Below are 15,140 nucleotides of genomic sequence, written 5' to 3'. Positions count from 1 at the left end.
ATTTTTTAAAACCCAAAGGATTAAAAAACCTACACCAGTGGTTTTCAAACGATGTGCCGCAGAATTCTTAAAACATGCAATACCTGACTATTGAGTCGGGGCACTGACCTCGTTTCCCTTAGATCCTCAAATGAAAAATAAAAAAAATGGCAACAGCCAACACAATAGCTGTCTGGTGTGAATTAACAAAAATTATATCTATATTTTTTTGGCAGATTGGAAAAATATATATTTTTTGGTGTGCAGCAGAATTTTAGTAATTAGTTCATGGGCGCCAGGAGATGAAAAAGGTTGCAAACCACTGATCTAAACAGATGCATGTGCATGCGGCTACGTGGACGTGTGTATCTTGTACACACAACTCCAGCAAGAAACAGTTTATCCTCTACCGTCCCTTCGCCAGTTTAGAAAAACCCGCCCGCCCCTCCCTGCCAAGGTCTCCAGCTCCCCCCCCTCCCCCGCCGCCTTCAGCGCGACTCTGCACAAAGCAGGGCCTCTTGAAGTTCAGACATTAATTACTGAGGTAGAATATTTTTCAAAATTACAAGGCATGGCCCCAGGAGATAAGAGGAAGGAGGAGGAGAGTGAGGAGGAGGAGGCGGGGGAGGCAGGGAGGGCTCTGCCCCCGGGCTGCGGAGGCCAGGCGGGTCTGCAGTCTGGGGCGGGGGAGGCCCCACGCCTCGGGAAGGACCCCCACCCCAACTCTCCACTCCCACCCCACGGGCCAGGCGCCCCCTGCAGGCGGCGCTGAGCTCAGGTGGGCAAGTGAACCCGTCCTGGCCATGTCTAAGGGGCATCCGTGGGGGGCGGGAAGAGCTGGGTTTTCCTTTTTAGCCCTGAGCAGGAACGTTTAGCCACCTCTACCGGAGGCCTTAAACGTACAGTTACTATTGGAAAACGGTGAGGTTAATTACAACTACTTTCAATCACTCCCCATCTGTGTCACTGGGAAGGGCTGGTGGCGCTGAAGACCCCTGGGTGGCAACTCTAACTCCCGGGCTGGAGGCAATCCCATCTAACTTTTAAAAAATGCCCAAGACTTGATGTTTAAGAAAACCTGCTCCCACCCATATACCCTGCATGCGGCGACCTAGTTCTCAGAGAGCCACGTCCTCTCTGAATCTCCAGGTTTTGGAGAACCTCCCCAACCCTGGCAGCCGCCCCCTCCCGGGGGGGTGGGGATGCCCTCCCAGAGCCCATGGAGACAGGCTGGGAGATCTCGTGGGTTTTAAAACCGTTTAAAACCGGTTCTGGTGTGGAGACTGGGTTCCCTGTGGAACCAGTGCCTGGTGGAAGCTGGTATTTTTATAACTCCAGGCTCTCTATCAGATCCTGTGTTACCATGGTTGCTAGGGGGAACACTGGCTTCAGATTTCACATTTCAGTTCGCAGAGTCTGGCTGAGGAAGTGGAACAGTTAAAGGGTGGGGGGTGGGGGCGACCCGGATTTTATCTGGAGGAGGTCAAGAACTCCACCTTAGATGGGGACGCGGCCGTGTGTGGGTGTGGGGGTGGGGGGAGGTTGGGGAGGGTGCCTGAGCAGGTCGGGGGCTCCGCACGGAGTGCCCTGGCTGCTGAGTGGGAGGGGGACAGCATCTCCGGAGGGGGCACAGCCGCGGGGAGTTATTTCTGCGCAGGTTACAGGAATGGCTGCTTACGCTGGGGTATTCATAGCCGCAGCTGCTGGACCTGGAGCACTCTGTGGCCACACCAGCGCCCAGGGGCCGGGTACCTGCCTCGGGAAGGCTGCTTTCTTTCTCCCACATTCCTGCTCCCCCCTCACCCTGTTTTGAACACTGTTCTTTCCACTGCGCCCTGGCCAGGGAGAGCCCAGACTTGGCTTTATCTAAATCCATTCCTAGTACAAAATGTGTCTAGGAGACGGTTCCGTTCAATAAAGAAGTGGCACTTTCCTCGGTGTTTGCTGAATGAATACACGAACTCTCCTGTACGCTTGCCATGGGGTTGCTCTCCGGCCGAGAACCTGTCAGAGGTTCCAGTATCATCTTGCGTCCACCCAAATGCACCTGCTGGGAGCCAGCCCCTGCCCACAACTCCGCTCAGACCCTCTCTTTATCACAGAGACACAAACAGGCACCCAGGCTCACTCTGGCCCCAAGCCTCCACTCAAAGCTTTCTTCCCAGAGCCCTTTCTCCCTCCCCACCAAAACCTGTGCAAAGCCCACTGCCCCTGAAGCTTCGCCTCCTCTTCCCCTCTGCCCCTAAGCAGCTGCCCAGACCCCTAAACTCCCCTTCTTCTATATGCATGTGCACAACCCATCATAAATGTTCACGGCTGCTAAATGTTGGGGATGCGGTAGCCAAGCGGATTGTAAACCGTTTGGAGAAGCGTCACCATTTATATTGCCCTCTTCCAATACAGCTGGGAACCTCTGCAGTTCAATGAGAAAGGAGCATCGTCGCAAACCAAATCACTGCTTACTGAGCGAACGCAGGAGCCTGAGCCGAATGCTGTTGGGTTACGTGACAGACAAGGCCCAGGTACCCATGAAAGACTGAAATGATTTAAAAGGCCAAGAAGAGGTCAAAGGGCATCGTACAACCACCAGGCAAAGGTCAAGTCCAGAGAGCAAGGGCCCTGTGTGGGTGCTAGTTCTACAGGGTCACGGAGGAGTGAATCAGGGCAGGGTGGGGACCAGGTGGGGAGTGAGTTTGGCCTGGAAGGTGGACGAGAGTCAGGCAGGAAGAAGAGGAAGAGCAAGCTCCAGGCGGGAGGAATGCAAGAAGCCTTCTGTGGAGATGCAATGGGAACAGCGTGGCTGCAGCCATACAGGACTCAGCAGAGATTCCCCAGGAAAGGGGAGTATGTGTGTGATTGTGGGGGGGCCTTGGTGCCCGGTTAGGAGAATGGACCTGACTTTCCGGGGCAGCGTGTGATGGGGCACTTCTCAGCAGACATGCCTGGAACACGGGCTGCTTTCCACAGCAACCTGTGGCACGCCAGCTCATTGTCACTTGCTTGACGTGACCATTGCAGGCCCTTTAAGCCTTAAAACAAGCCTGCAGGGTGAGTATCCTTTCCCTGCTACAGGTAGAAAGCTGAGGTGCAGAAAGGTTGAAGAATTAGAGCCAGGCCCCACAGCTAGTGAGGGGCAGTGCTGGGACGCAAACTCAGTCTCTCTGGCTCTCCCAGCTCCCTTCCCCCAGCTCTGCTCCCCAGTGGCCGCTCACTAAACGCACCTCAGATGCAGCTACTCCTATTTTCCAGTGTTGGCTGCACACTGGAGTCACACGGAGAGCGTCTAGCTACCTCCCTCCAAACCCATCCCCACCAAGTTTGGTTTAATTGGCTGAAGGAGAGGTCTGAGAATTTGTCAGTTTGTCCGAGCTTCTCAAGGTGGTGCAGCCTTGTGTGACTGTGCTGTGTGGAGGATGATTTCAAATCTCCACTCCCCGGGAGGGGGCACAGCTGCCCTGGGCGACCTGGGCCCCTTCTGGCCACAGAGGGCCCTGCCGGCTAATAACCGCTGACTGCGGCTCCGTCCCCTGCTCTGGGGCGGGAAGGAGGAGTCCCCTTGGAAGGAAAGGTGCCTGGAAGACTGTGCTGCTAGACTCAGCCTGTGAAACGGCAGAGGATCTCCACCCACACCCACTTCATCTGGGCCTTTTCCGATGTCAGATTTCCCCTGGAGCCAAAACAATGTGAGCAATTGAACGCATGCTCATGCGAAAAGCTAAAAAAGTGGCTCTCATTGTTGCACGGAGCAATTTCATTTCCTGAGAAGCCCGACTTGCTGCCCTCTGTTCTCCCCCGCCTGCGCCGACCGACCGGCCTCCTCCAGGAGCCCCGCCAGTTGCATCCCTGGGGGGGTGCCCCTTGCAGACACCCCCCAGAGGTGCCTGCCCCCTCCCTGCCCTTCCTCTGGGAAGGGCAGGGTGGGGTGGATGGGGTTTCTGGGGCCTGGAGGGGAGGAGAGTAAGGGAGCCAACCAGAGGGAGAGGCTGGTGGGGTCAGAGGGGGGTGCAGAGGGACGAGAGATTCCTGACAGAGGCACCCCCTCCCTTCCTCCTTTTCTCTACTCCTGACCTCTGGCAACGGCTGCCGGACTCGGAAGAGGGCAGGAAGGTGGGAATCACGAGTAGAGTGGACTGCGGAGATTGGAAGACAGAGAGAAAGAATGAGAGGGGGTGTATGCAGGCAGGTCCACCAGGCACGGGCCAAGGCTGTTCAAAGGAAACAGGTGTAAGGGGTTAAAAGCCACACCGGCACCCCTGCCAGAGGAATTTTCAGCAAAGCTCTTAAAGTAAGGGGCCCAGGGAAAAGCACTCAATGATAACGGGAAGGAGGCTAGTGGAATCCCCACGGGGTCACAGAGGTGACGGAGGAGTGGAGGGGGCTGAGAGCATTGCAGGGTCAGGAAAGGGGGGGTGGGAGAGGATGGTGCTGGGGGAACCAGACCTAAACCCTGGCCGGTCGGCTCCTGCTGACATGGGAAATGATGAAACCATTAGCTTGGGCAAGAAATCCTGATCACAGCGGCCACAGTTTGGTTGAGGACTCCGGCTGGATGAAGGGGTCCTTAGAAAGCTATTAAAAACGACCTTATTTGTTTGTATCTTCTTTAATTTTTTTCAACAACAGTTTGTAGTTTTCAGTGTACAAGACTCTCACTTCTGTAGTTAAGTTTATTCCTAAGTATTTTCTTTTTTTTGATGCTATTGTAAATGGGATCATTTTTTCAAAACAATTTTTTTTTTCTTTCAGATAGTCTGTTACTAGTGGGTAGAAATGCGATTGACTTTGTATGTTGATTTTTGCATCCTGCAATTTCACTAAATTCATTTAATAGTTCTAACAGTTTTTTGGGGGGACTTTAGTTTTCTCTATATAAGGTCCTATAATCAGAGATAATTTTACTTCTTTTTTTCTAATATGCTGAGTAGGAGTGGTGAGAGTGGGTACTCTTGTCTTGTTTCTGATCATGGGTTGAAAGAGTTGATATTATTAAAATGTCCATCCTAGCCAAAGTGATCTACAGATTCAATGCAATCCCTATCAAAATTCCAATGGAATTTTTTTTTACAGAAGTAGACAAATAATTCTTAAATTCATATGACATCACAAAAGACTTCACACAGCCAAATAACCATGAAATAATTTTAAAAAAAGAACAACTCAGGAGGAATTATACTTCCTGATTTCAAAATCCTGTATAATAAAAGGGTAATATGCAAATTGACCCTAGTGGCGGAACAACCAGCCGCTATGACGTGCACTGACCACCAGGGGGCAGATGCTCAACACAGGAGCTGCCCCCTGGTGGTCAGTGCGTTTCCACAAGGGGAGTGCCGCTTAGCCAGAAGCCGGCTCATGGCTGGCCAGCGCAGCGGGTGGTGGGAGCCTCTCCCACCTCTGTGGCAGCACTAAGGATGTCTGGCTAACGGCTTAGGCCCACTCCCCAGGGGGAGCTAAACCGTTAGTCGGATATCCCCTGAGGGCTCCCAGGCTGCCAGAGGAATGTCTGTCTGACTGCCAGCTTAGGCCTGATTCCCCGGGGAGCGGGCCTAAGCCATTAGTCGGACATCCCCCGAGGGCTCTCAGACTGTAAGAGGGCGCAGGCCAGGCTGAGGGACCCCCCTCCCCTCTGCCCCGAGTGCATGAATTTTCATGCACCAGGCCTCTAGTATATTATAAAGCTACAATAATCAAAATGGATATATAGATCAATCGGACAGAGTTGAGAATCCAGAAATAAATCTATGCATATGGCCAACTGATCTTTGACAACGGTGCCAAAAAACACAACGGGGAGAGGAAAGACTCTTCAACAAATGGTGTTGGGAAGACTGGATATGCAAAAGAATGAAATTGGACTCTTGTAACACACAACAAAATGGATTAAAGAGTTAACACAAGACCTGAAACTGTAACTCCTCAAAGAACACGAAGGGGAAAAGCTTTATGACACTGGTCTTGACAGTGACTTTATGGATATGACACCAAAAGCACAAAAGCAAAACTAGACAAACGAGACTTCCTCAAACCAGAAAGCTGTCCAACAAAGGAAACAATCAACAGAGTGGAATCGCAACTTACAGAATGGGGGAAATACTTACAAACCATGTGTCTGACAAGGGGTCAGTTCTCAAAATATATAAGAAATGCCTACAACCCAACAGCAAAAGAACTAATAACCAGATTTAAAAAATGGACGAAGCACTTGAATCGACATTTTCCCAAAGAAGAGACACACATAGCCAACAGAGAGGGAAAGATGTTCAATGTCACTAATCATCAGAGGAATGCAAAACACAAAGCTATGAGATATCACCTCATACCTGTTAGGATGGCATATGTATATATGACAACACGTGTTAGAAAGGAGGCGAAGAAATGAGAACTCTTATACATTGTTAGCGGCAATGCAAAATGGTGCACCTGCTATGAAAAACAGTATGGCGGTTCCTCAAACCAGTCAAAATAGAACCACCATATGATCCGGCAATGCCACTGCTGTGTATTTATTCAGAAGAATCGAAATCAAGATCTTGAAGAGGTATTAGCAGTCCCATGTTCATCGCAGCATGACTCACAGTAGCCAAGATCTAGAAACGAGCTAAGTGTTGAAATAAGCCAGTCACAGGACCAACACTGCCTATTTCCACTTCCATGAAGTATCTAAACAGTCACGCTCACAGCAGCAAAGAACAGAATGGTGGTTGCCAGAGGTCTGGGAGGAGGGGGAAGTAGGGAATTGCTCACCCCTGGGTTCAAAGTTTCAGTTATGCAAGATGAGTTAAGTTCTAGAGATCTGCACAACATTGCGCCTATAGATAACAATACTGTTTTGTACACTTAACCATCTGTTCAGAGGGTGGATTGCATGCTAAGGGTTCTTACCACCATAAAAATTTAAAAACATTATAAAAATTAAAAAGGGCTCATGAGGCGAATACGAGTTGTAAGCAGGAGGACAGGAGATGCCTGCAGCTTTGGGTCGTCAACAACACTCTTCAATCACTTTGAAAACCATCTTGGCAGAAACCACTGGCTCTTAAACAATAAAAGGACTCATTGAAAAGTATTCCTCTCTGCCCCTCAAAGAAGCATCTCTGATTGGCAAATGCTATTTATGGCAAAACCAGAATCGATTCCACGGAGATCGATTCGGCCTCCGCCACGCAGCAGGCGCTGGGCTGTGGACTGAGCATAGAAGGAGGGCAGCTGCTCTGCTCACCAGGCCGGGAAGCGGGGCCGGTAGGAGGAGGGGCTCGGCTGGCGCTCAGACCTGGATTCCAACGTGGACGTGGCTGCCTGCTGGCCGTGTGGCCCCGACGAGCTGCCTGACCTTTGTTCTCTAGAAAATGGGGATGATAATGCTCGGTGTCGTCTGAGTTCAAAGGGAAAAGAATGCACGCCATGCTCTGGACCGAGCTGCGGACTGTGCTGTTATCGGCACTAACTACCACCTGCTCCAAGGCCACGTGGAAGGAGGGAGCTGTGAGGATGTGCCAGGAGTGCCCTGGCGCAGGGAGGCAGGAGGTGGGTCTGGGCCCACGCCAAGAGGACCTGGACTGAGCAGGACTTTGGGGTGCAGCCATGGGCACGTCTGGTTGGGGGGCTTGGAGCATGGCCAGGATGCTCCTTAGTGGGAAGTTGGAACTGTGAGCCTGGGGATGGTTCTGGAGTCAGGAGGCCCCCAGGGCAGGCTGGGCCGGATGATTTGGGGCCAGCTGCCTGCAGGGCCCAGGGGAAAAGCCTAAAATGTTCCAGCAAGGAGAAAGGCAGCAGCAGCGCCTTTGGCTTCCAGAAACTTCTTAGAGCCGGCTTAACCTGCTGTGGGGGAGGACTGGGGATGAGTATGTGTGTGATAAGGTAGGGGAGGCAGCAGGTGACTAAGAATTCAGGTGTCTGTCTCCTGAATTCTGGGAAGGGCACGGGCTCTCCCGAGGGGCTGATAAGATCCCCAGGGCGCACCTTTCTTTCCCAATCTTCTCTTTCAGGGACGCTGCGTTCTCTATTGGAAAGAGCCCTGGATTGGGAGCTCCGGAGCTCTGGGTGAGGTGGAGCCTAGACTGGCTGTGTGTCCCTCAAAGGGCATTCAGCCCTTGTGCCCCTTTAAGATGGGGTGTGTGCCCAGGCCCCAAGTCAGACTGGAGGACCCCAGATTCTGGGGCAGTGATGGCGAACCTATGACACACGTGTCAGAGGTGACACGCGAACTCATTTTTTTGGTTGATTTTTCTTTGTTAAATGGCATTTAAATATATCAAATAAATATCAAAAATATGTCTTTGTTTTCCTATGGTTGCAAATATCAAAACATTTCTATATGTGACACAGCACCAGAGTTAAGTTAGGGTTTTTCAAAATGCTGACACGCTGAGCTCAAAAGGTTCGCCATCACTGCTCTAGGGAGCCGTCCTGCCCTAGAGCAAGTCCCTGGGGCATTTCTTCCACATTCCAGCCTAGTTGCCCCAGGGCACTTAGCACCTTCTCCATCTCCGCCTTCCTCCCCAAACCTGTAGGTAGATCAGCGTGACCCCTCTCCACAAATGAGGAACAGGCTTAGAGCAGGTGAGTTCTCCCTCACGATGGCACAGCTAAGCAATGGAAGAGGCAGGACTGGAACCCAGGGCTAAGCTCCTGAACCGCCTCACTACGGGGCCCCGAGTGGTGGCGTGGAACATGGGGCTCTGGTTTCCTCTTTGACAGAATGGTGGGAGCCACAGATGATTTATTTACTCCTCGCATTTACCACGGAGCATGGCAGAGGTCGGGGATCATGACACCTTCCCACGGAGTTCAGTGCATCAAACCAGTGGGCGCTAGGGGAGGGTCCTTGTTTCTTGTTGGTGCAGCCTTCCTGGCACCTTCCGGACCTCACACCAGCGTGTGTGCACTGCCACAGGCTGTGTCAGAGTGTCCCGGCAGCCAGGGCAGTGCTCAGCCCTGCTTCCTGCTAGGGGGGTGGAGGGGGGGGGGGGCGCAGGTGACGGCGACGCCAAGAGGTGCCTGGATCACACAGAGGGAATGTGTTGGGACAATCCAGGTCACTGCCCTAGAAAGTGCTGCCTTCTGCCTTCAGATGGGTTGTCAGGGGCTTGGGGCAACTCAGGCCACTCGAGGCCACCTGGGCCAGCCTCCTGCCTTCACATCATCCCCAAAGGGGTACGGGACGCAGAGCTGCATTCTGAGCTTCGCACACTTTGGGAGTGAAATACAGTCGGAGAGACCATCGTGTGAGCCTGAGAAACCATCTGAATCCGAGAGCGTGTGTTAGGAGGAGGCCTGGCTCTGTGGGCAGGTGGAGGCTTGTGGGCTTACGAAGCGCCCAGGAGGGCCTGCGCTCTGCTTCCCCGGCAGCCACGCAGCCTGGAAAAGCACCATTTCCCAGAAACGATGCTTCAGGAACATTTGCAGGTACCCCCGCCCCCCCCCCCCCGCCCTCTGGCAATGGCTCTACTATCCTTCCTTCAAAAACACAGACCTGACCATTTCCCAGAAACAATGCTTCAGGAACATTTGCAGGCCCCCCCCTCCCCCTCCCCCCCGCCCCTTCCCCTCAATGGCTCTACTATCCTTCCTTCAAAAACACAGACCTGTCCCTTGGCCCCACACGTCCCTTCCACAGAAACACTTCTCCAAAGACTAGTCCACACTCAGGCCCCACACGCCACCGACTCCTGAGCGGGGCCCCATGTGGCTCCCGTGCTCACCCCACTGATACCGCGGCCCCCTGACCTGCTTGTTGCTAAACTCAGGCCACTTCTCTGGGGTTTTATCGGTTCCCCAGAGGCCATTCCTCCTTGGGCCCTGGGACCTGCTGCTGGGGGGTACGGCACATGTGAGGTAGGCTGCCCCGCTCCCAGGAAGGAGTGCTGTGATGATCCTCACGCTCTCCTGGAACCTTCTCTGCCTCGGGTCACGCCCCCCCCCCTCCTTGCTGGCTCCCGTCCTCCCCTCCACCTGCACCCTCTCCCTGGGTGACCCCATCGAGTCTCCAGCCCTAAGCACCAGGTACACATCAACATGACGCTCAATCCGTGTCCCCAGGTGACCTTCTCCTTATCTTCAGACACTTCCACCTGAGCAACCCCATGACGGTGCCCTGGGGACGACCAACAGGTCACCCAAACATAAAAACCGGCTCCTGGTGTCCACCCCTCCTCCCCCCGCTTCTCTTCCGGACTCCCCATCCTGACCACGGAGCCCCCAGCACTTTCTCCCTTCTCTGTAGCTCGTGTCTGCAGGTTCTGTTGGCACTCACTCAAAAATACAACTGGGCCGCAAACCGTCCTTCCATCCTCACGTTCTCAGCGGTGCTCCCAGCCCCCAACCTCTCCCTGGAGATCCAGCAGCCCCCTCGGCCCCCAGCCCACATGTGCCACTGCCAATTCTGTGCGGACAGCAGCTAGGGCGACCTTCGAAAGGGGCAGTTGTGCCTGGTCCAGAAAGTGCCCCACTGACCTCTTGCTTCTCAAAAGTTCTGGCTTGTTCTTATTTCTTTTTCAGAAGCAAATCTTTTTTTTTTAAAAAAAATAAGTAGTTCAATGGGAACCGACCGAGGCCCAAGATCCATTCATTCAAATAATAATACTCACTGCAGGCAGCGTCCTCAGTGAGGAGTTCCTGCAGCCTGAGTCAGCCATGCTTTCTTTGGGGGCCATTTACCTTTATATGTAAACGCAATCAATAAAGAGCTGGCTTTAGTCAACAGCGGGGGGCGGGGACGGTTCTCCTTACCAAGGATCATCGCTTTATAACTGGTCCCCCCGTGGCTCCCCTGGTGCCCCAGGCGGAGTTTCCATCACAGACATGGCGGGGCCTTACCTCCCGGAGGCAGGTGTAGATGGGGCAGACCAGCACGCGGAAGGGCTCGCCCGTGCTGCTGCGCATGGTGCCGAACACCTCGCACAGGAAGGTGATGAAGCCGAGCCAGCGCTCCACGTCCTGCTGCTGCAGCGCCTCCCGCACCGTGAAGTCCTTCTGCAGAGGAACGAGAGACCGAGTCAGCCTTGGGGGGCCGGGTACCACCCCCTCTGCTGCCTGCTCTGCTGCGGTCCTCGTTTTCAAGGACGGGAATGGGCGAGCAAGCCAGCACCTGTTCTTCAGGGTCCCCAGGTCCGCCATTCAACTCCCTGTGCCTAAGCGCTCTCCCTCTGCTAACCCCCAAATCATGCCCCGCACGCGAGGGAGGGCAATTAGAACACTGCACGCGAGGGAGGGCAATTAGAACACTGCCCGGTGCATGCCAGCAGGGGTCTACGGAGGCCCAGCACTGGGGCGGAGATGCAGCTACAGCCCCTGCCTGCAAGGGGCCTAGAGGATAATGAAAGAATTAGTCATTCATTCACTCTTTTCTTTTTTAAAAAATATATTTTTATTGATTTCAGAGAGGAAGGGAGAGGGAGATAGAAACATCAATGGGGAGAGAGAATCATTGATTGGCTGCCTCCTGTATGCCCCCCACTGGGGCTCGAGCCCACAACCTGGGCATGTGCCTTTGACCAGAATCAAACCCGGGACCCTTCAGTCCGTAGGCCGATGCTCTATCCACTGAGCCAAACCACTAGGGCCATTCATTCATTCTTAAAAGTATTACTGCCCGACTGAGTGCCAGCCATTGCATTAAGGCTAAGATAAGACATGTTAACTCGTAGCTACGATACAAGAAAAGGTCTTAAAAGCCACTGGGGATTCCAGGTAGAGGGATGTTGGGAGCTCACATTTACTTAGCAAGAGAATTTTCATTTTAATTTCAAAGAGAAAAAAAAATTCTACAAATAGCTGTGAAGGAAAAAAAATAACCCCTAGATTTCTCACAAAGGCACAACAACATTGCTGACCTTTTACTTGTACATTTAATGTTAAAATTCAGAGACACTGAGGCAACATCTTCATATGCTTGAGGATAAAAGAACACACCCAGCTATGAGTGAAAGCAGGAGAAAGAATCTTGCATAGCAGATGTTTGAGAAAAAAAAAAAATCCCACTCATGTGCTTGTCTTAAAAAAAATCCCAAAAAACCTAAAGGATACAGCTGCCATGGAAAACAGTATGGCAATCCTCAAAAATTAAAAACATCATCACAATACGACCCCACAATTCCACTTCTGGGTGTATATATATATAAAAAACCCCCTGAAAGCAGGATATTTGCATACCCATGTTCACAGCAGCACTTTCAACAGGAGCCAAGAGGTGGAAGCAACCAAGTGTCTATCAATGGGTGAGTGACAGAAAGTGGTCTATGCAGACAATGGAATATTTCTCAGCCTCGAAAAGGAAGGAAAGGCTGACACATGCGACAACACGGTGAACCATGAGGACACTAGGCTCAGTGAGTAAGCCAGTCACAGAACATTGTAAGTTCCAGAAGGTACCGAGTAGAAACAGGAAGAATGGTGGTTGCCAGGGCTGGGGGCAGGGGGCTCCGGGGAGTTGTTTAAAGGGTTAAGGTTTCCGTTTTGGGCAAGTTGAAAAAGTGTTGCAGATGAGTTGCATAACAATGTGACTTATACTTACCATGAATGAACTGTACACTTGTAAATGGTTGAGATGTGGTATGTTTTATGTTATGTGTTTTTTCTTTTTACCACAATGAAAAATAAATACACAAACTGAGACGTGCTGTAAGGTATAAAATTGACACTAGTTTTTGAAGACTTGGTATAAAAAAAAGAATGTAAAATGCCTCATATTTTAAAATATTTATTACACGCTGAAATTTGGATATATGGAGGAAAGTAAAATATACTATTGAATTTAGCACATACTACTAATAAAGCCAGAAATTATATATAAAATCAAGAACTAGAAATAAATTTAGAAATATCAACAGAATTGAAAATAGATATGGAGTAGATAAAAAGAGAAATAAAAGCTATTTATAACTCTATGCTGATGATTTTGGAAAAAATGATGAAATAGGTGATTTAAAAAATAAATATACCAAACTTTACTAAAAAAATAGAAATTAAAAGTTGGAGAAGACTAAAGGCCATAAAACAAAATGAAAAGTTCTGAAAGAATTAAGAGGTGTCTACATTTATGATATTTTAGGTAAGTTATTCAAACTTTAAAACAATTAGATAACTACTCTGCTATGCAAATTGATCCAGAACATAGAAAAAGATAAGCGTTTCCAGTTCCCTATTACCCAAATCTCATAATGATAGTAAATTTCAAACAAGGAAGTCTATGGCTAATTTCTCTAATGTGAATAGATGTGAAAGTACTAAATGAAATACCAGCAAATAGATCCACAATAACCAAGTAGATTTTATCCCAGAAAGGCAAAGATGAGTTAGTATCAGGAAACCTGCCAACATAATATAGTACATCAATGGGCCTGATTAAAAAACAGCAGAAACATCCATGACCCTTAGAAGGAAGAAGATAAAATGACTTACTAGTAACATGATTACATATATGCAAAACCCAAGAGAATCCTACATATTAAAGAGCTAATATGCTAATTAGACCGGACTGCGGACCAACCATCCAGATGACCTTCTGGATGAAGCTGGGGCTTCGAGAGCTGAGCTCCTTGCACGAATTTCGTGCATTGGGCCTCTAGTTCTCTAATAAAGATTAGAATTAATAAGAGAGTTTATGAACAAACTAATGAACTACTGCTGTATTTAAATGCAAATTTAATAAACAGAAGCCTACAGTTTTTCTATGATAGGATTAATCAATGAGATAATTTAATGCACAAAAGCTCATTAAGTAAAACAATATAAATTCTTAAGTGACATTAAGGAATGTACAAGATTTCTATGAAGAAAACTGCAAATTGAACTGAGATTTAAGAGAAAGTCTGAAAACAAGGGAAGATACACATAGTGTTCCTTAGTGGGTGGACAGCATTGCAAAGACGGTAATTCTCCGTGAAGTGGTTCACGGGTTCAGCACCAATTTGTACTCTATATTGCAATGGGAACGCTGGAGGGTAAGGGGGAATGGAGACTTGAAAAAAATTATCCTGAAAGTACTTCGAGAGAATAACAGGGGAGATAGCTAAAAACAAAGCAAAACAAAACAAAACTGGAAGGAGCTGCATTTCACCTATCTGAAACCTGAATAATTAAAAGGGTGTGGAACTGACGTAAGAATGGACAGCTACATCGGACAGCCTAGAAACAAATTCGGCACCCATAGGGGTCATCACATGGTCCCCGGAGAACCACCAATCAGTGGCAAAGGAAGCGTTATTCACTGAAGCCACAGCGCAGAGACAGCGGTCTACATGTGAGAGGGTGGGGGGAGAGGATAATTTAGAGTCTCCCTTCACACTGGGCCCTAAGATGAATTCCAGATGGAATAAAGAGGTAAATGTGTGTGTGTGTGTGTGTGTGTGTGTGTGTGTGTGTTTAAAGGAAAAACCATAAGAACTTGAAGAAAATGAAATTGAGTATTTGTCAAATTTCTGGATAAAGAAGGGCTTTCTATATATTAACACAACAGAGGAATGCAACAAAATAGTATAAACACTCTTAGAAGGCAATAATATTCTGGGGAAAATATCTGCAATAAATGTGACAAAGGGTAAGGGTAAAGGGCATGAAAAGATAATTCGAATGTCAAAAAATTAATTAAATCTCAGTAGCAACTGATTGAAAGTCAACGCCCCCCCGCCCCCCCCCTCCCCCCCCCCCCCCCCCCCCCGCACCGGCCCCTTGTAAATTAGCAAAGCTGAAAACTGATCATGGCCAATGCTGGAAGGATGCAGCGAGACAGGAACTCTTGTGGATGGGGAGTGTCAATCAGTAGCACTTCCACAAAAAATCTTCAAATAAGCTTTAAAGGCGTTCTTATTGTTTGACCCAGTAATTGCACTTCTGGGTAATTAACACAAGGAAATAATTAAAAATACTAGGAAAAATAAGCTTAATGCACACAAGAATTCAACCACGTAAGTATCCAACAATAGAGGAGTGATAAAGTAAATGATGATTCATGCACCCATCAAACATTATGTTTATGGCCCTGGCTAGTGTGGCTCAGTTGACTGGAGCATCATCCTGTACAACAAAAGGTAGGGTTCGGTTCCTGGCACATATCCAGGTTACAGGTTTGATCCCCAGTTGGGGGCCTATGCAGGGGGGGGGGCAACTGATCGATGTTTCTCTCTCACATCAATGTCTCTCTCTCTCCCCCTTCCTCTCTTTAA

The 15,140-nt window shown here is 49.7% G+C and overlaps 1 protein-coding gene across 2 annotated transcripts in view; it reads right to left on the bottom strand.

Moving 5' to 3' along the window:
* The window catches only part of CTIF (cap binding complex dependent translation initiation factor), a gene marked incomplete at its 5' end in the record, with an annotated part of 237,691 nt that overhangs the window by 23,957 nt on the left and 198,594 nt on the right, over positions 1–15,140 (bottom strand). For both annotated transcript variants that reach the window (XM_081096536.1, XM_081096537.1), the window contains one exon: positions 10,795–10,950. In XM_081096536.1, coding sequence (XP_080952662.1) covers positions 10,795–10,950 — 156 coding nt within the window. The remainder of the gene's footprint in view (positions 1–10,794; positions 10,951–15,140) is intronic.

This window comes from Myotis nattereri, assembly GCF_964212035.1.
Source record: "Myotis nattereri genome assembly, chromosome: 8".
Classification (NCBI taxonomy): Eukaryota; Metazoa; Chordata; class Mammalia; order Chiroptera; family Vespertilionidae; genus Myotis; species Myotis nattereri.
The sequence above is the reverse complement of the archived record's forward strand: the minus strand, read 5'-3'. Positions and strand labels throughout refer to the sequence as shown.